This window comes from Ruditapes philippinarum, unplaced genomic scaffold (genome assembly GCF_026571515.1).
Source record: "Ruditapes philippinarum isolate M1 unplaced genomic scaffold, ASM2657151v2 ctg641_1_1_1_1, whole genome shotgun sequence".
Classification (NCBI taxonomy): Eukaryota; Metazoa; Mollusca; class Bivalvia; order Venerida; family Veneridae; genus Ruditapes; species Ruditapes philippinarum.
This window is the reverse complement of record NW_026858475.1, coordinates 135,355-156,977: the sequence shown is the minus strand read 5'-3', so window position 1 is coordinate 156,977 and position 21,623 is coordinate 135,355. Positions and strand designations below refer to the sequence as shown.

Here is a 21,623-nt window from a genome sequence, read left to right as displayed (position 1 = left end):
TCACCTGTCACAAAGTGACATGGTGAGCTTTTGTGATCCCTTTTCGTCCGGCGTCCGGCCGTAAAGTTTTACTTTAAATGACATCTCCTCATAAACCACTTAGCCAATTTCATCAAAACTTCACAGGAATGTTCCTTTGGTAATCCACTTTAAAAAAAGTTCAAAGAATTTAATTCAAAGCAGAACTCTGGTTGCCATGGCAACCAAAAGAAAAAAACTTAAAATATCTTCTTTTAGTAAACCGCAAGAGCTAAAGCTAAAATATTTGGCATGAAACATCACCTAGTCAGTGTCTACGAAGTTTGTTCAAATAAATGCCCTGGGGTCAAAATTGGCCCCGCCCCAGGGGGTCATTGTTTTCCCTATATGTATATTGTGTATATTGTGAAAACTTAAAAAATCTTCTTTTAAAAAACCCAAATAGCTAGAGCTTAGATATAAAGCATGAAACATCTTCTGGTGAGTGTCTACCAAGTTTGTTCAAATAAATGCCCTGGAGTCAAAATTGGCCCAGTCCCTGGGGGTCATTGATTTTCCTTATTTGTATATAGTAAAAACTTAAAAAATCTTCTTTTAAAAAACCCAAATAGCTAGAGCTTAAATATTAAGCATGAAACATCTTCTAGTGGGTGTCTATTAAGTTTGTTCAAATAAATGCCCTGGGGTTAAAATTGGCCCGGCCCCGGGGGGTCATTGATTTTTCTTATTTGTATGTAGTAAAAACTTAAAATATTTTCTTTTAGAAAACCGCAAGAGCTAGAGCTTAGATATTTGGCATGAAACATCACCTAGTCAGTGTCTACCAAGTTTGTTCAAATCAATACCCTGGGGTCAAAATTGGCCCCGCGTCGAGGGGTCATTGAATTTCCTTATTTGTATATAGTAAAATCTTAAAAAATCTTCTTTTAAAAACCCCAAATAGCTAGAGCTTAGAAATTAAGCATGAAACATTTTCTTGTGAATGTTTACAAAGTTTGTTAAAATAAAAGCCCTGGGGTAAAAATTGGCCCCATCCCAGGGGGTCATTGATTTTCTATAGAGTAAAAACTTAAAAAATCTTCTTTTAAAAAACCAAAAGAGCTAGAGTTTAGAAGCTTAGCACGAAATATTTTCTAGTTAGTGTCTACCAAGTTTGTTTAAATAAAAGCCCTGGGGTTGAAATTGGTATAGATATAAAAATGATGATTTAGAAACTGATTTGGATCTTAAGATATTTTTTCTATAAATATCAGCACCTATGGTGCAATAACTATTAAAACTTTACATGGCTCTGTCTGTTTGTTTGTTTACAATAAATAAGTATTTTTTGTCTTAATTAAAAGATAACAAAGATGCTAAAACACTTGCACGAATAGAAAGGCGACGACCAGGTTTGATTATAACTTTATCAGACAATGCTATCAATGCTACTGATAGTCCATTAGATGGGGAGCTGATACATGAAAGTAACTCCAGTGATCCAACTATAACTGTGACACCTAAATTCAAAGCTAGATATGTCAATTTAGTCAACAAGCGATCCAATTCTTCAAACGACAGCTGGTCAAATTTTCCAAATCTTGAACTGACGGAGGTTAAGGTATTATCTGACATAGGTAAGCTTTTTAGTGAGAAATTTGTTACAAGTTAAAGGTTTGCCCAAAATATTAGAAGTAGGTTGATTTTGGAGAGGACAGAATTATGGAAAGAAGAGCTCCTAATATAGCAACGAAAATAAGTGAAAACTGCCAACTTAATTTGATTGAGTCTGGTTATAATAAAGGACTATATAAATTCAGCGTCTTTCAAGTTCACTAGCAATACTTTGAATAAGTCATATTAAAGACTCTAAAAAAAATAACAATACTATAATGAAATATTGGGCGTGACACAGTAAATTTTAGACAGTTGAAATTCTGTAAAAGAGCAAGAGCAAAGTAAACAAAACAATTACTATGATATAAGTTTATTTTTTGCATGTAGCTCTGTTGCTTAGAAACAAAATTAAGTATGTTTTAAAAGTTTACATGCATTGTTTTATTTGATACTTTTAGTTCTTATGCCCACCATGTGACTTCTATATTAAAGAGACTCCACGAAGGTTTTTTGACATAACTAGAGAATTTTTTGAAATTAATGTTTCAGGTGATGAAGGCCTAGATAAGTCACTTCAGTGCAAATTTTTAATCATTCATTTTCACTGCTTTTTATTAGCTCACCTGTCACAAAGTGACATGGTGAGCTATTGTGATCGCTTTTAGTGCGGCGTCCGTCCGTAAACTTTTACTTTAAACAACATCTCCTCATAAACTACTAGGCCAATTTCATCCAAACTTCACAGGACTGTTCCTTTGGTAGTCAACTTTAAAAATTGTTCAAAGAATTTTAATTCAAAGCAGAACTCTGGTTGCCATGGCAACCAAAAGAAAAAACTTAAAATATCTTCTTTTAGAAAATCGCAAGAGCTAAAGCTAAAATATTTGGCATGAAACATCACCTAGTCAGTGTCTACGAAGTTTGTTCAAATAAATGCCCTGGGGTCAAAATTGGCCCCGCCCCTGGGGGTCATTGATTTTCCTTATTTGTATATAGTAAACACTTAAAAAAATCTTCTTTTAAAAAACCCCAAATAGCTAGAGCTTTAATATTAAGCAGGAAACATCTTCTTGTGGATGTCTACCAGTTTTGTTCAAATCAATGCCCTGGGGTAAAAATTGGCCCTGCCCTGCGGGGGGGGGGGGGGGGGGTCATTGATTTTCCTTATTTGTATTTAGAAAAAACTTAAAATATCTTCTTTTAGAAAACGGCAAGAGCTAGAGCATAAATATTTGGCATGAAACATCAACTAGTCAGTGTCTACCAAGTTTGTTCAAATAAATGCCCTGGGGTCAAAATTGGCCCTGCCCTGGGGGGGGGTAATTGATTTTCCTTATTTGTATATAGTAAAAACTTAAAAAAAATCTCTTTTGAAAACCCCATATAGCTAGAGCTTAAATATTAGGCATAAAACATCTTCTAGTGGGTGTCTACCAAGTTTGTTCAAATAAATGCGCTGGGGTCAAAATTGGCCCTGCCCTGGGGGGGTCATTGATTTTCCTTATTTGTATAGAGTTAAAACTTAAAATATTTTCTTTTAGAAAACTGCAAGAGCTGGAGCTTACATATTTGGCATGAAACATCTTCTAGTGGGTGTCTACCAAGTTTGTTCAAATCAATTCCCTAGGGTCAAAATTGGCCCAGCCCTGGGAGGTCATTGATTATTTGTCTATAGTAAAAACTTAAAAAAATTTCTTCTAAAAACCCCAAATAGCTAGAGCTTAGATATTAAGCATGAAACATCTTCTAGTGAATTTCTACCAAGTTTGTTAAAATAAAAGCCCTGGGGTAAAAATTGGCCCCGCCCCCAGGGGGTCATTGATTCTTATTATTTTGTAGAGTGTAAAAACTTAAAAAAATCTTCTTTTAAAAAACCAAAAGAGCTAGAGTTTAGATACTAAACATGAAATATTTTCGAGTTAATGTCTACCAAGTTTGTTTAAATAAAAGCCCTGGGGTCAAAATTGGCCCCTCCCGGGGTGGGGTGGGAGTGAAGGAGAGGGGAAGGTGTCATTGTTTTTTCCTATATGTATATAGTAAAAACTTTAAAAAATCTTCAAGATGAACACCTGCATGACACTAATTTTTGGCCGAAAATATGTACAATATATTCAAAAGTTTAAAATCCGACCAGTTTGTGTTACGGCTACTACTACTTTAACATTTTATATTAAATTGCCATAAAGTTTTAAGCAAATGATGTCAATTGATTAAAAAATTTCCAGCGTTGTCTGGAGCATATGAATCGAGTCTGTACGTCAAAGGTAGAAGTCAATTTTAGAGGTCAAAGGAAAATGCTGGTCCTGAACAAAACTTCTACATGCATTTAAAGATTTTAATATAATATGGCACAAATATACACCAAAATGAAGTGTAGTGCACGCAAATTTCAGGTCTTCTTTCCAAGGTAAAGGTCACACATAGGGTCAAGGGTTGCATAGGAATATTATATCTGTCTAAGAACAGTTTAGCAGTTTTGAATTGTGGGATTTTATCAAAAATGTTAAGTGATTAGACTGGATATTTTCAGAATAATTCAGGTCAATATATGACAGGTCACCAAAGATGTCAGGGTAATTCAGGTCAGTATATGTCAGGTCAAGGTCATCTGAGATGATTATATGTAAAGATTTGTTCAGAATTTATCTTCTTCATGCAAAGGTGGATCTCAGTGTTACACAAATGTTCACCAACATAAAATGTAGTATTGCACACATGAAGCAGGGCCTTTTATAGGGTAGACTGAATCCTTCCAGTCACATTGTTTTAATTCATGGAAGGATCCTGTGCAACTAATGTAGTTCTATACAAATAGGAGGAGCTATATTATTTTACCGATTGTGCCTCAAATAATGCAGAGAAAAAACATACAGAGAATTACATCCTTATATCTTTCAAACAAGTCTGACTTAATATTTTTTCTCAGCTTTCTTATCATGAAATTGATATATTTTAGGTTGCTCTAATGGAACCTTTGGTAGTAACTGTGATCAACAGTGTGGTCATTGTGAAGATGTTAAGTGTGACAGAGACGATGGAAAATGTAAGTTAACATTGTAATGTTATCTTAGTCAACTTCAGTTTTGGAGGCAGCTTGCAAGCTTAATTGATTATTGCACAGTATATTAAGTTTAATTGTAAGATGAAATAGGAACAGTATTTATGTAAAATTACATGACATGTGGAGATATTTATGTGCTTCCCATGATAATGCATATGTTAATGAGTTTTTTTCTGATGGAATCTCCTTTTACTTTTGTTATTTCCATCTATGTTCATATTAGGGATGGCAACAAATACTAAAATCAATACTCGAGTACTCGGTCATTTCTCCAATCGAGTACTTGGTTACTCTGATGATTTCCAATGATCTTCAGAGTTTATCACACAATATCAACACCGTCCGCATGCTACTCTCGTTTTCTATTTACAAATAGGACTGCGCAGGAGACAAATTAATTAAGATTGAATCAACAACATTATATTTTACAACGTTTTAATGAATGCAATTTCAAGTGTAAAACATGTATAACAGTTCATATATCTTTTTATATGCCAGAAAGAATTTTGGGCATATTATGTTTTACCCCCTGGCGTCCGTCCATTAGCAATTTGGTTTCCGGAGCATAACTTAAGTTCCATTTGGCCCACAGTATTCAAACTTCATAGGATGATTGCCCATATTGGTTAGAAGACCCCTATTGATTTTGGAGTCACAAGGTCAAAGGTCAAGGTCACTATTGCCCCAACACAGAAAATGGTTTACAGAGCATAACTTAAGTTCCATTTGGCCCACAGTCTTCAAACTTCATAGGATGATGGTCCATATTGGGTAGAAGACCCCTATTGATTTTGGGGTCACAAGGTCAAAGGTCAAGGTCACTATTGCCCTAACACTGAAAATGGTTTCTGGAGCATAACTTAAGTTCCATTTGGCCCACAGTCTTCAAACTTCGTAGGATGATTGTCCATATTGGGTAGAAGACCCCTATTGATTTTGGGGTCACAAGGTCAAAAGGTCAAGGTCACTATTGCCCTAACACTGAAAATGGTTTCCGGAGCATAACTTAAGTTCCATTTGGTCCACAGTCTTACAACTTCATAGGATGATTGTCCATAATCGGTAGAAGACCTCTATTGATTTTGGGGTCACAAGGTCAAAGGTCAATGTCACTATTGCCCTAACACTGAAAATGGTTTCCAGAGCATAACTTAAGTATTATTAAAGGTCAAGGTCAGTATTACCTTAAAACTGAAAATGGTTTCCGGAGCATAACTTAAGTTCCATTTGGCCCACAGTATTCAAACTTCATAGGATGATTGTCCATGTTGGGTAGAAGACCCTTATTGATTTTGGGGTCACAAGGTCAAAGGTCAAGGTCACTATGACCTTAAAACTGAAAACAGTTTTCGCTCAATAACTTAAGTATTAATCAACCTACAGCTGTAAAATTTTATAGGATGAACAGCCATTTCCAATACATGACCCCTATTGATTTTAGGGTCATAAGGTCAAAGGTCAGGGTCACAAAGATCTTTACACTAAAAGTTGTGGTTTCTAGAGCATATATACAACTTGATGCTGGTGCTTTGAAAACAGCAACTGTATAATTATATATGAAGGTTCTTCAGCTTAAAAGGAGGATTGCTTTTTGAAGGAGGTAAAACTGTATTTAATTCCCATGTCTTACAAATGTTTCATCCTTACTAACAAAAGAAAAACACTTTTGGGCATATAATGCTCCGCCTAGCGGTGCTCTTGTTTCTTCTTGAAATAATATAGACTGATCGCTGGCAACAAAAGTGTAATCGGGTCTACATACTAGTTACCTTTATTCACACATTCATAATAGCCCTTTGTTGTTTTCATAACAGTTACTTTGGCTACAACCTGTTACACAATTAAAGGTAATTAAATATCATAAAAGGCTGGATGAAATAAGCGACACTGGTGCGGGTGTCAAACTGTTGATCGCCTCGTTAAATTTAAGATATCATTTTCGCACCTCTGCAAAAATGTTTTGATTGCATTTAACAGGTACTTGTGTGAAGATACATGTACATCTCCAAATTTCTGAACTAATTGGATACACCAATCTTTTAAATCGCAAAAAATAGAAATTATGTATTTTTTCTGAGTAATCGAATATCAATTTTGTTAACCAATATTTCGGAAGTTTGATCGAGTACTAGGTTAACCGGTTACTTGTGGCCATCCCTAGTTCATATACAGTTGAGCTAATGCAAAATTATTTTTGATAACTTCACAAGAATATGTTCACTTTTTACTGGGAAGCATGTAATCAACTGTTCTATATTGAAATATATTATAATATAATTTCTACTTTTAGGTACTGGTATATGTAAGCTTGGTTACTATGGAGATGGTTGTGACAAAACATGTCCTAGTAACTGTGACAGTGCAGGGTGTGAGCAAGCAGATGGAACATGTATTGGGAATTGCAAAGAGGGTTTTTATGGAAAGACCTGCAAAGATTCCTGTCCAGTCAACTGTAAAACAATTTCCTGCTTACCAGACGGAACCTGTACAGAATGTAAACCGAAATTACATGGAGATAAATGTGACAAACCATGTAGCACCTGTAAGACTGCTTGCTATAAGGACACAGGAAACTGTACATCAGATGGTTGTCAGATGAATTATTATGGAAGCAAGTGTGAACATAAATGCAATCAGACTTGTGTAATTGGTGAAGGATGTGATATGATGTCAGGTATATGCGGAAAGTGTGATGATACAAATTATGGTGATTTTTGTGAAATAAAGTGTAACACAAATTGTATTGATGAAAAATGTGAAAGGAATGGCACCTGTAAACAAGGTTGCATGGATATGAGTTTTCATGGCAGCATGTGTGACCAGAAATGCAGTAGTACGATCAAAAATTGTAATGAGTGTGAAGTTAAAGATGGATCCTTGAGTTGTGCAAGCTGTACTAATGCCACATATGGGTCCAATTGTGATGAAAAATGTCCTATACATTGTGAAAAGTGTATCAGCAAGACTGAGTGTACACATTGTTTAGAAAAATACTCTGGTAAAACATGTACGGAAGATTGCAGTGTTAGTAAGTGCAAAAAATGTGATACAGGTGGAAAATGTTTGATTTGTGAAAATGGACTTTTTGGGGAGGATTGTAAGTACGAATGTCCAGACCAATGTGAAACATGTGATAGTAAAGACATGTGTAAGACTTGTAAAAAAGGATATTTTTTTCTTAAAAATGGATGTATCAAATGTTCGGACAAATGTATGGCTTGCAGTCATTATAGCAACTGTTCTGAATGTGTACAAGGTCGTTACGGGCCTAGATGTGATAGCACATGCCCTGGTCAGTGCCTAGAATGTACATCAGCAGATGACTGCACAAAGTGTAAAGCTGGCTATGATGGAAGAAAATGTCGGTGTAGTCACAACTGTAACAGAGAGGGAGATTTAGACTCTTGGTGTAGTGTTGATGGAAATTGTTCTAAAGGTTGCATTGATGGAAAGTCAGGAATACACTGTCAGATAGATTGTGATGATAAAAAGCGTTGTTTGAGATGCCACCAATTCAGCGGAAGTTGTGAACAATGTGTGAGTGGATACTATGGTAAGTTTGACGTCTGTGACAAACAGTGTGGAAACTGTTTGAAAGAATCATCTGGAGAGGTTAAATGTGACATAGAAGATGGAAAGTGCCCAGGGGCTTGTACTATAGGGTTCTACAATGAAAGTTGTATGTTACAATGTGCTGAAAATTGTGACAGTACTAAAGGATGTAAGAAAAAAACAGGTGACTGTGTGGCATGTAAAATTGGCTTTTTTGGACTGAAGTGTGAGAATAATTGCAGTAAAAATTGTTTTGGTAATAAATGTAATCATACTTCAGGTGATTGTGAGAAGTGTATATCTGGTTTTTATGGGAGAACATGTACGCAACCTTGTCCTGAAAATTGTGTAAAGGATTGTGATAAAGATAGTGGAATATGTGGAGGATGCAAAGACATGTATTATGGTGATATGTGTGACAAGGATTGTGGAAAAAATTGTGAATTACGCTGTGAAAGGAGAACAGGGACATGCTTATGTAAGACTGGTTTCTATGGAGAATTTTGTAACAAGAACTGTTCAGAGACTTGTTTGAGAAATTCAGGGATTATTGATACAACTGTGGAGATCAGCAAGAATGGAGGCTGTGATCAGCATGATGGGTATTGTACTGATGGATGTATACCAGGCTGGTACAATAATACATGTGAGAGTACATGTAACAAAAGTTGCAAACATCAAATATGTGATAGACTCACAGCTGAATGTAGCCATGGTTGTGAAAATGAATATAAAGGCAAATTTTGTGAAACAGGTAAGTCAGCTGTTAAGATTTCTTTGTTTTGTAGGTACCAAAAAGTAAGAAAAATCAATATTCTTTTCGTTTTGTTATCCTGCAAAATGTTTTTCTTTCACCAGTCAAACACTTTCTTATTAGACAGCTCTTACCCAATTAAGCATTTTATTGTCCCCCGCCTTTTCGAAGAAAAAAGGGGGATATATTAATAGGCTCCGTCCGTCCGTCCGAGCAAACATTTTGGGTTGAGGGGCTATATAACAGTAAAGAGAACAAAAGAGAACAATAGGTTCATTCCGTGATCAAAGGGTTTAGGAGCTAGTAGCCCTTAAGAAAACAAAGAAAATAACAAAGAAAATAGCCCCTAAAGCCAAAATGATGGAACGTCCTTCTGTCCGGGCAAACGAGAGGACACTTGTTGGGTACCTTGAACACACAAGAGGACACTTGTTGGGTAATTCTATTCATTCCGTCAGTATTGTTCGGTACTTTTGTTCTCTTATTGGGTACTTTTAAACAAAAGATGTATCCAATAAATGACCATTCGTAGGAACGTCCGTCCGTCCGTCACACTTTCGTGTCCGGTCCATAACTTTGTCATTTATCAAAGGAATCTGAAATAACTTGGCTCAAATGTTTGCCATAATAAGACGATGTGTCATGCGCAAAACCAGACCCCTACCTCCAAGGTCAAGGTCGCACTTGCTCATTCAAGGTCAACATTGTCTATTTGATGGTATATGTCGTGTCCCGTCCATTAGTTTCTTATCTTTGAAGGGATTTTGTAAATACTTGCCAGAATTGTTCACAATAATGAGATGATGTGTCATGCGCAACAACCGGTCACCTACCTCCAAGGTCAAGGTCACACTTGGAGGTCAAATGTTAACATAGTCTATTACAGGGTATACATGTATTTTGTGTCCGGTCCATAACTTTTTCATTTATCAAAGGAATCTGAAATAACTTGGCACAAATGTTTTGTTATAATAAGACGATGTGTCATGCGCATCAACCAGATCCCTACCTCCAGGGTCAAGGTCGCACTTGCTCATTCAAGGTCAACATTGTCTTTTTCATGGTATATGTCGTGTATGGTCCATAACTTTCTTATCTTTGAAGGGATTTTGTAAATACTTGCCACAATTGTGTACAATAATGAGATGATGTGTCATGCGCAACAATAGGTCACCTACCTCCAAGGTCAAGGTCACACTTGGAGGGCAGGGATTAACATAGTCTATTACAGGGTATATTTTGTGTCCAGTCTATAACTTTTTCATTTATCAAAGAAATCTGAAATAACTTGGCACAAATGTTTGTTATAATAGACAATGTGTCATGCATATCAACCAGATCCCTACCTCCAGGGTCAAGGTCGCACTTGCTCATTCAAGGTCAACATTGTCTATTTAATGGTATATGTCGTGTCCGGTCCATAACTTTCTTATCTTTGTAGGGATTTTGTAGATACTTACACAATTGTGTACAATAATGAGATGATGTGTCATGCGCAACAATAGGTCACCTACCTCCAAGGTCAAGGTCACACTTGGAGGGCAGGGATTAATATAGTCTTTTACAAGGTATATTTTATGTCCAGTCCATAACTTTTTCATAGATCAAAGGATTTTGTAAATACTTGCCACAGATAGTCACTATAATAAGACAATGTGTCTTGCGCAACACCTGCATCCCTACCTCCAAGTTCAAGGTCACATTTAGAGGTCAAAAGTTAACATAGTCTGTTTAAGGGTATATTTTGTGTCTGATCTAGAACTTCTTCAGGATTTTGAAATAACTACGCACAAATATTCACAATGATAAGATGATGTGTCATGCATAACACATGTGTCCCTACCTCCAAGGTCAAGGTCACACATAGAGGTCAAAGATTTTTATAGTCTGTTATAGGGTGTATTTTGTGTCCAGTCCATAACCTGGGATTTTAAAAAAAATTTGCACAATTAATCAGAATAATAAGCTGATATGTCAGGCGCAAAACATGGGTCCCTACCTCCAAGGTCACACTTAAAGGTCAAAGATTGACATAGTCTGTTATAGGGTATATTTTGTGTCTGATCTATAACTTCTACATAGTTAAAGAGATTTTGAAAATACTTGGCACAAATATTAATATTAATAAGATGTTATGTCATGCACAACACGTGCACCTCTACCTCCAAGGTCAAGGTCACACTTAGAGGTCAAAGGGTAATATGATAGAATTTTAAATTCTGTGTTTCATTTTACTAGTATTTCTTTCATAAATTTATTGTTGCATTTGCAGATCTAGCAATAGTTTTGGACTAAAAGTCCTGAAATCCATACCTCAATCTTTTGAAATAGCATAATTTTATGCTTCATATAAAACTTCTCCGAGGCGGGGGACGTTGGTAACTCTGTTACAAATTCTTGTTTTGGTATCTTTGGTGGCATTTCTGATTTTTTTTTTTTTCAGATAATTAAAAATTTATATAGCATATGTCTGGTATGTCTTGTTTGTTGAAGGATTAAATTATACTCTGTTTACCTCGATCATCAGATAAATGATAGGGTTTTGTAATATATCGCAATATATTGGATATCGCAATATTTGTCTGGCAATATTATATTGCAATATGTTTTCAGATATCGCAATATATTGAAGCTATAAACTTTTAATAAAAATATGAAATTCTGTTACAGACTGAAAAGTAGTGAACTTGTATTAGCTTGACTTCAAATGACATTTACATTAAGTTGTTTTAATTCCTTCACTAACAATGCCTTTTTAACACATTGTGAAATCTTTTTATGCTCCCACAAAGTGGGGAGCATATAGCGTTGCACTTGTCCGTCCATCCGTACGTCCCGAAATCTTGTGAACGCAACTCTTCTTAAACCGGGTGGCAGATTTTGCTTAAATTTCCAAGGATGAACAATCTTAATGTGTAGATGGTAGTAAAGGAAGGAATTTTTTGCTGCGACCAAATTTAACAGAATTATGGCCTTTTGTTGATTTTTTCACTATATACCATATAGAAATTTTGTGAATGCAATTCCTCTTAAACCGGATGGCAGATTTTGCTTAAACTTCCAGGGATGAACAACCTTAATGGGTAGATGGAAGTTAAGGAAGTAATTTTTGCTGCGACCAAATTTAACAGAACTATGGCCCTTTGTTGATTTTTTCACTATATACCATATATATGTTGTCAGTGGGGGCATCCGTGTCCTTTGGACACAGTTCTTGTTTTAAAAAGCCTCTCATGACTTAATATTAAACAATTAACTCTTTAAGACTAGGTTCTGTAGGTTTTACTCTTGATTTTCAAGTATTTTAGATAGTTCACAATATATTGCATTAATTATGTCTTTAGACATTGCAATATATATCACAATATGATTTTGATTTTTCTTTGCAATACCCCTAATAAATGGTAGGTGATTATTATGTCTTATATCACAGAGCTGTGAGAGATTGTATATTTACACATTTCACTGACATGGTGAGTGAGTCACTGATACTAGCATGATTAGTTAATCATTGACTTTAAGCCACTCACTAACATAATGAGTGGTTTACAAACATGAGTGGCCGACAGACACTACAAGTGGTTTAATGACACCACAAATGGTTAATTTAAACCACAACTGGATCACTGACACCGGGTGTGGTTTATCAATGCCATAAGTAGCACACCAACTATAAGTTGTTCACTGTCACCATGATCAAGTTATCAAAATATTTTGAAAACTTAGTGAATATTTAAGATGAGGTACTATATTTTTTGTTTCAGCAATAGTCAATGTTGCAGAGTTCAATATTGGTGTTATTGTTGGAGCTGTTTTAGGAGGACTGGTTTTCCTGGTTATTGTTGTAATTACTATATACATTGTGTTACGCAAGAGGTATGGTTATAAATCTTTAATTTATTCATCAGTAAGCAAACTTTGTAACATACATATACATACATGTATATAATAATATTTGTTGTTTCCTCTGAGGCTCCTGTAAATTATACATTGCATTTGGACAAATTTTGTGTTCAGCAAAAACATCAGTTTTAATCTGTAAAATTGGTATGCTTAAGATTGATTAATACCAACAATACTGTATTTGAAAATTTTCCATATTCTACCAATTTTCAGTATTACACAAATATTTATACTCATTGTTCATAGGAAAAATTTTATCCTGTCTACCTTTTCTGTATGTTTAAATGATTATCTTTTTTGTTTCCCACTGGAACCGATATTGTTTTTAAACGTATCCTATATTTCCAGATTCTTCTCAAGTATTTTATTCTTTTCTCATGCATTAAACATAGAAAACTGGAGTATTTTACAGAGCAAAGGGGTTAAATATAACTGTTATTTTATATTGTAGAGACCAGCCATATAAATCTGAAAATCATAAGAAGAATGGAACAAAACATACTAGACCCGAGATAATCAACCTTACGTCCAATGGTATTCTTTATCTTATTGTTCTAACTGCTTTAATAAAGTGCTTCAAACTTAACTGTCTACATTTGGTTGAATATGTATCATTTTTAGCTTGACTATTTTTTTTGAAAAAAAGAAAGGTAGAGGTATTGTTATAGTCATGTTGGCGTTGCCGTCCGCAAACTTGTATGTTGATCTTTACTTTTTAAGTTCTTGATATAATGTCTTCATACTTGGCCACAACAACCGATGGGACAATACCTTTTAATAGACCACACTAATCTTGACCTTCATCCATATATGACCTTGACCTTCAAGGTTAAATGTCTAAATTTTGCTTGTTTTTCACTGATTTTTGTGTCCCCTCTACGGAGTAGTGGCGACATATAAGGATCACTTTTCTGTCGTCTGTCTGTCTGTCCGTCTGTTCGTCACAAAACTTGTCCGGACTACTCCTCATAAACTACTGGTGCAATTTCATCCAAGCTTTACAGGAATGATCAGTACCAAGTCTAGTTGTGCATATTGACAGCATTTTCCGGTTCAATAATTTTTGTCAGAGTTATGGCCCTTTAATAATTTTTATTTTTAAAGTTTGTCCGGACTACTTCTATTATACCACTAATGCAATTTCAATGAAACTTTACAGGATTGATCTGTAGCTCAAGTTGTTGCGCATATTGCACGGGTTTTCCGGTTGAATGATTTTTGTCAGAGTTAGGGCCCTTTGATAAAAAGGTGTTTTTTCTGTGTGTTGCCAGATACACAAAAGCTTGTCCGGACTACTCCTCATTAACTACTGGTGCAATTTTATCAAAACTTTACAGGAATGATCAGTACCAAGTCTAGTTGTGCACTGTCTGTCTGTCTGTCACAAAACTTGTCCCAACATGAAATTGGCCATCATGAGGTGACACATGTGATCACTGATCGCTCTTGTTTTCTGTGTGTTGCCAGATACACAAAAGCTTGTCCGGACTACTCCTCATAAACTACTGGTGCAATTTCATCCAAACTTTACAGGAATGATCAGTACCAAGTCTAGTTGTGCACTGTCCGTCTGTCTGTTCGTCTGTCACAAAACTTGTCCCAACATGTAATTGGCCACAATGAGGTCAATTACTTTTGTGAATGGACTAGTTAGTGGTTAAGATGACTGTCTCGAAACGATTCTGTCCTTGGTTTCATGATGGCCACAGTAACAAATGCATTTAGTTTACTGTTACAATCAGATATGTTATTAGGTACAAACATGAAATAAGTATACTGTGTGATTTGTATTTTTTTAAATAGGAGAAACTACTTCAAGTGGAAAGAAACAAACATTTCATACAAAGAATGAATTATCCAAGGAGGAGTCTGCACCACTGTTAGCTGCCAAGCCTGATGAGTCGGATTACTACAACATGAACACAGAGATTCCTGTAGCTATATTTACAGAATATTTACAGAACAGAAAGAGGGAAGATCCAGACTGGTACAAACAAGAATTTCTTGTAAGTTAAAATATCAATATATTTTATTGCTAATATATACATGTGAATATAATAAAAAAAAACAAGTTTTCAGAATAATTCTGAGCACAAGGATTGAGCCCAAAATCTTAAAACCTTAGCGATCAGCCCTTCCACAAAGAAAAGTTAAATACAGTAAAGACTGTTTACAGTGACCTTCGATGGGAGAAAAGAAAAAAGGTCATTATAGACAGGGAGTCACTGTGGACAGTCTCTATATAAATCGGATATATGAACATATCATACCAATATTTTGTTGAAAAGCAGGATAGTACCATACTAAGGGTTTAAGTTAAAATTGCATGTATAATTGGTTAAGATTATAAACTACACCATAACATTAGTATCTAAAAGTTACATATTCATTAAAATGTAAATTATATTGATAAAATTTTAATCTGTTTGTAAAAAATGTTTAATTTCAATTTTACTAATGAGATGTTACTGTAGAGACATTTAATTTTGTATAATCAACCTGTTTACTTTACGGAGTTCAATGTATTAATAAAACATTAGATACAAATCTCCACATAATTTCTAGATAAGTGCTCCGAAAAAAATTAACAATCGAGGTTTCAAACATAACCACACCTTTAAGACGTTTGGCATTGTTTATCTTTACTCGCCAAAAAAACCGCAGCAATTATGTATATGCATGTGTCTTTAATCATTTTATCGGCGAAAATTGATTGAATTTGTCGCCATATTGTGTAATTGTCAACAAACAGCCACAGTGTATTAGCGTGTCGCCGATTGGTCAATGCAAACTGCCGTAGATACAACGCGCGTTCTGATTCGTCAATCATGAATACGTAATGAGAAAGATAAACATAGTGAACTCTTGCCTTGCGGCGTGTATTGAACTTTGTTGATGTTGACACGCGTTCTTAATTAGCGGATTAACGGTAATTGGTTGTAATTCAGAGGTAAACAAATTATTAACAGACCTAGCGGCGTAAATAAGAATGACTGAAAATTATAAAAATCGGGCGACTGAAGCAAAGTCGCTGATCCGAAGGCGACTTCTTCGCCAAAGTCGTCACCTAGTTCAAGCCATGCTCCCCTTGCAAAAGTCGCTGTTCACGGCTCAAATACCATAACGGGTGACTAAATCATGGTCGTTGTACGGACTAGACAGGGAGTCGCTACATACAGACCATTTATATAGTAAATACTGTTCGGCGCACCTAACTATGGTCACTATAGACAGAACGTCGCTATATACAGGGGGTCGCTAAGACAGTCTTTACTGTACAGTAAAAACTCGCTAATGAGACCACTGAATCTGGTCTTAATAGAGGGTTGGTCTTATGAGTGTGGTCAAACAGAAAACCAGGCAATATATCAGAGGATAGCATGTACTGTACATGTTTATTTCTGGGTTTACCTATTTCAAATGAGAAGATATAATGCATACACTTTTATAATGTTATACATCATAATTATTTTGTTGAGCATTTTAACTTGAGTGATATAAAAATCTCATTTTCATTGTCAAAATACATGAACATGTAGGCTAAATATAATTACTATATAATTTAGATGTCTCTCCAGTGTTATTTTGTTTATTGGTACTGATTTTTAGCTCACCTGTCACAAGGTGACATGGTGAGCTTTTGTAATCGCTTTTCGTCCGGCGTACGTTCGTAAACTTTTACTTTAAACGACATCTCCTCATAAACCCCTAAGCCAATTTCATTCAAATTTCACAGGAATGTTCCTTTGGTAGTGAACTTTAAAAATTGTTCAAAGAATTTAATTCCATGCAGAACTCTGGTTGCCATGGCAACCGAAAGAAAAAACTTAAAAAACATTCTTTAAAAAAAACGAAAGAGCTAGAGCTTAAATATTTGGCATGAAACATCATCTAGTCAGAGTCTACCAAGTTTGTTCAAATAATAGCCCTACAGTCAAAATTGGCCCCGCCCCAGGGGGTCATTGTTTCCCCTATATGTATATAATGAAAACTTAAAAAATCCTGTTTTAAAAAACCTAAATAGCTAGAGCTTAGATATTAAGCATGAAACATCTTCTAGTGGATGTCTACCAAGTTTGTTCAAATAAAAGCCCTAGGGTCAAAATTGTTCCCGCCTGGGGGGGTCATTGTTTTTCCCTTTATGTGTATAGTAAAAACTTAAAAAATCTGCTTTTAAAAACCCAAAGAGCTAGAGCTAAGATATTTAGCATGAAACATCTTCTAATTGGTGTCTACCAAGTTTGTACAAATAAGAGCCCTGGGATTAAAATTGGCCCCACCCGGGGGTCATTGATTTTCCCTATGTGTATAGTAAAAACTGAAAAAAATCTTCTTTTAAAAACCCAAAGAGCTATAGTTTAGATACCAATTATTAAATATCTTCTATTGAGTATTAACCAAGTTTGTTAAAATAAAATCCCTGGGGTCAAACTTGGCCCGGCCCGGGAGGGGGGATTATTGTTTTTCCCTATATGTGTATAGTAAAATCTTAAAAATCTTTTAAAATCCTCAAAGCGCTAGAGCTTACATATTTATCATGAAAAATCTTCTAATTGGTGTCTACCAAAATTGTTCAAATAAAAGCCCTTGGGTTAAAATTGGCCCTACCCCAGGGGCCTATATACAGGTGAGTGATTTCAGGGCCATCATGGCCCTCTTGTATATTAGTTAATCTTTATTAAAATCTTTTTTTTTTGTGCAGTATAATTATAATACATGTAAAATTATTTCCTTATTATCCCCCGCCGATGGAATCGGGAGGAGGATACTGTTTTGGCTTTGTCCCTCTGTCCGTCCACCCGAATTTCGTTTCTGGGCTAGTTCTCTGCAACTACTGGTGGGAATTCAACAAAACTTTATGGTAATCTTCAATACCAAAAGGAGATGCACGTATCGTTGCCTTGTTCCCGTCAGACCCTTTTACTCACAGTTATGGCCCTTAATTAGTTATGCAGTATGCATATAGAGCAAAAATCATTTCCGCTCTACTTCTCTGCAACTACTGATGGGAATTCAACAAAACTTTATGGGTACTTTCAGTACCAAGAGGAGATGCACATATCATTGCCTTGTTCCGGTCAGACCCTTTAACTCAGAGTTATGGCCCTTGATTAGTTATGCAGAATGCATGTAGAGTAATAATCATTTCGCGCAACTTCTCTGCAACTGCTTGCTGGAATTCAACAAAAGTTTATGGGAACCCTCGATACCAAGAGGATATGCGCATATCGGCGCCTTGTTCCGGTCAGACCCTTTAACTCAAGAGTTATGGCCCTTAATTAGTTATGCAGAATGCATATATAGAGCAATAATCATTTGGGGAACTCTCTGCAACTACTAGCTGGAATTCAACGAAACTTTATATGAATCTTCAATACGAAGAGATGCGCATATCGTCACCTTGATTTGGTCAGATGCTTTAACTCAGAGTTATGGCCCTTTATTAGTTATACTGTAAGAAAAAAGTGTGTAATGAGAATATCAGTTTTCGTAATTTCTGGTATGAAAATAATTGATATTAGTATGCAAGAAAAAGAATCAAACGCCGGCTGTTGGTGTTGGTGTTTGTGCAATACATAATAATGTTCTTATTTTGTAGAAATTGCCAAAAGGTTTACTGAAGCCATGTGATGATGCTCAAAGCTTTAAAAACAGAGGAAAGTGTCGCTACAAGCAGCTGTATCCATGTATGTATAATAATTACATGCTAATAAAAACACGATCTTCGCAATAAATGTTTTAATATTCTGTTGTAAATAGTTAATCCAGTACCACAAAATATTCCTGAATAAAAATCATGTGTGATGTGCAAGTTAAAATGCTAAAACAAAATGAACTTTTCCTGTAATAAGGTCAGGTAATATTAAATAGTTTAGCAGCTGTTTTATAGAAGATCATTTGAGCCGCGTCATGACAAAACCAACATAATGGGTTTGCGACCAGCATGGATCCAGACCAGCCTGCGCGGATGCGCAGGCTGGTCTGGATCCATGCTGGTCGCAAACCCATCATGTTGGTTTTGTCGTCACGAGGCTCATTTATTCTTCTTCAAATCTCCCTGCAGAGAAAGAGCAATCACTTATGACATAACCATTACTTTTTTATATAGACCGAAAAATAGAGAAATGCGCAATTTAGTGTATTTCAAACAAAATTTTGTTTAGAAAAACATATTTAAAAAATGATACAAATTATTTTTTGTTAAATGTATGTGAACTTAATAAAAATCTAGAGTTGTATTGTTTACAGATGATGAAACAAGAGTAAAAATTGAACCTGAACTAGAAGATGAAACAGACTTTATAAATGCTTCATATGTTAAAGTAAGTGAACAAGAAAATATAGTGTCTTTTTCAGTGACATGATTATTTATTAATGATTGCTACCCAGATGTCTGTGATCAGGGCCTGGGAAATTTGAAACTTAGCAAAGTCGGATCGCATTATTGTAAATTATAAAAATAGGTTTATTTACCAAAAATTGTGTGCCAGTCACTTGTTGCTTGCTAATTTTTTACATTTTTAACTTGAACCTTCGACAATCTCATTGAAGAGAAGTACATTGCACATGAATAATAATGATCCATGATAAGTTTTATATACCAGGAAAAAAAATAGTACAAAGGCATTTATAGCCGCCCAGGGGCCTATAGACAGTTTTGTTGTTATATTTTATAGGGTTACAAGAGTCCAAAGGCATTTATAGCCGCCCAAGGTCTTATAGATAGTTTTGTTGCTTTATTTTATAAGGTTACAAGAGCCCAAAGGCATTTATAGCTGCCCAAGGGTCCTATAGATAGTTTTGTTGCTTTATTTTATAAGGTTATAATAGGTTACCCAAGAGGCCCAAAGACATTTATAGCCGCCCAAGGTCCTATAGATAATTTTGTTGTTTTATTTTATAAGATTACAAGAGTCTTAAGGCATTTATAGCTGCCCAGGGTCCTATAGACAGTTATGTTGTTATATTCTATAGGGTTACAGGAGCCCAAAGACATTTATAGCTGCCCAGGGTCCTAAAGACAGTTATGTTGTTATATTTTATAGGGTTACAAGAGTCCAAAGGCATTTATAGCTGCCCAGGGTCCTATAGACAGTTGTGTTGTTTTATTTTATAAGATTACAAGAGTCTAAAGGCATTTATAGCTGCCAAGGATCCTATAGACAGTTTGTTGTTTTATTCTATAGGGTTACAAGAGCCCAAAGGAATTTATAGCTGTCTAGGGTCCTATAGACAATTTTGTTGTTTTATTTTATAAGGTTACAAGAGCCCAAAGGAATTTATAGCTGCCTAGGGTCCTATAGACAATTTTGTTGTTTTATTTTATAAGGTTACAAGAGCCCAAAGGCATTTATAGCTGCCCAGGGTCCTATAGACAGTTATGTTGTTTTATTTTATAAGGTTACAAGAGTCCAAAGACATTTATAGCTGCCTAGGGTCCTATAGACAGTTATGTTGTTTTATTCTATAGGGTTACAAGAGCCCAAAGGAATTTATAGCTGCCTAGGGTCCTATAGACAATTATGTTGTTTTATTTTATAAGGTTACAAGAGTCCAAAGGCATTTATAGCCGCCCAGGGTCCTATAGATAGTTTTGTTGTTTTAGTTTATAAGGTTACAAGAGCCCAAAGGCATTCATAGCTTGCCCAAGGTCCTATAGATAGTTTTGTTGCTTTATTAATATAGGTTAACAGAGAGCCCCAAAAGCATTCATTAGCTGCCCAAGGTCCTATAGATAGTTTTGTTGCTTTATTTTATAAGGTTATAGATAGTTTTTGTTGTTAAAGAGCCCAAAGGCATTTATAGCTGCCCAAGGTCCTATAGATAGTTTTGTTGTTTTATAGCTTCCAAGGTCTATAGATTTTTGTTGTTTTATTTTATAGGTTACAAGAGCCCAAAGGCATTCATAGCTGCCCAAGGTCCTATAGATAGTTTTGTTGCTTTATTTTATAAGGTTACAAGAGCCCAAAGGCATTTATAGCTGCCCAAGGTCCTATAGATAGTTTTGTTGCTTTATTTTATAAGGTTACAAGAGCCCAAAGGCATTCATAGCTGCCCAAGGTCCTATAGATAGTTTTTGTTGTTTTATTTTATAAGGTTACAAGAGCCCAAAGGCATTTATAGCTGCCCAAGGTCCTATAGATAGTTTTGTTGCTTTATTTTATAGGGTTACAAGAGCCCAAAGGCATTTATAGCTGCCCAAGGTCTTATAGATAGTTTTGTTGTTTTATTTTATAAGGTTACAAGAGCCCAAAGGCATTTATAGCCGCCCAAGGTCCTATAGATAGTTTTGTTGCTTTATTTTATAAGGTTACAAGAGCCCAAAGGCATTCATAGCTGCCCAAGGTCCTATAGATAGTTTTGTTGTTTATTTTATAGTTTGCTTTATTTTATATAGGGTTACAAGAGCCAAAGGCATTTATTAGCTGCCCAAGTCCTAATAGAAGTTTTGCTTATTATAAGGTATACAAGAGCCCAAAGGCATTTATAGCTGCCCAAGGTCCTATAGATAGTTTTGTTGCTTTATTTTATAAGGTTACAAGAGCCCAAAGGCATTTATAGCTGCCCAAGGTCCTATAGATAGTTTTGTTGCTTTATTTTATAAGGTTACAAGAGCCCAAAGGCATTTATAGCTGCCCAAGGTCTTATAGATAGTTTTGTTGTTTTATTTTATAAGGTTACAAGAGCCCAAAGGCATTTATAGCCGCCCAAGGTCCTATAGATAGTTTTGTTGTTTTATTTTATAGGGTTACAAGAGCCCAAAGGCATTTATAGCCG

The 21,623-nt window shown here is 35.4% G+C and overlaps 1 protein-coding gene across 2 annotated transcripts in view; it reads left to right on the top strand.

Annotated features, from left to right (window-relative positions):
* The window catches only part of LOC132753277 (uncharacterized), a 41,238-nt gene that overhangs the window by 9,169 nt on the left and 10,446 nt on the right, over window positions 1–21,623 (top strand). The window contains exons 6-13 of one of the 2 annotated variants that reach the window (XM_060743729.1): window positions 1,323–1,595; window positions 4,532–4,618; window positions 6,927–8,942; window positions 12,707–12,818; window positions 13,297–13,379; window positions 14,649–14,851; window positions 18,445–18,532; window positions 19,095–19,168. In XM_060743729.1, the coding sequence (XP_060599712.1) occupies window positions 1,323–1,595; window positions 4,532–4,618; window positions 6,927–8,942; window positions 12,707–12,818; window positions 13,297–13,379; window positions 14,649–14,851; window positions 18,445–18,532; window positions 19,095–19,168 (2,936 nt within the window). The remainder of the gene's footprint in view (window positions 1–1,322; window positions 1,596–4,531; window positions 4,619–6,926; window positions 8,943–12,706; window positions 12,819–13,296; window positions 13,380–14,648; window positions 14,852–18,444; window positions 18,533–19,094; window positions 19,169–21,623) is intronic. The other variant, XM_060743731.1, reaches the window with a different exon arrangement.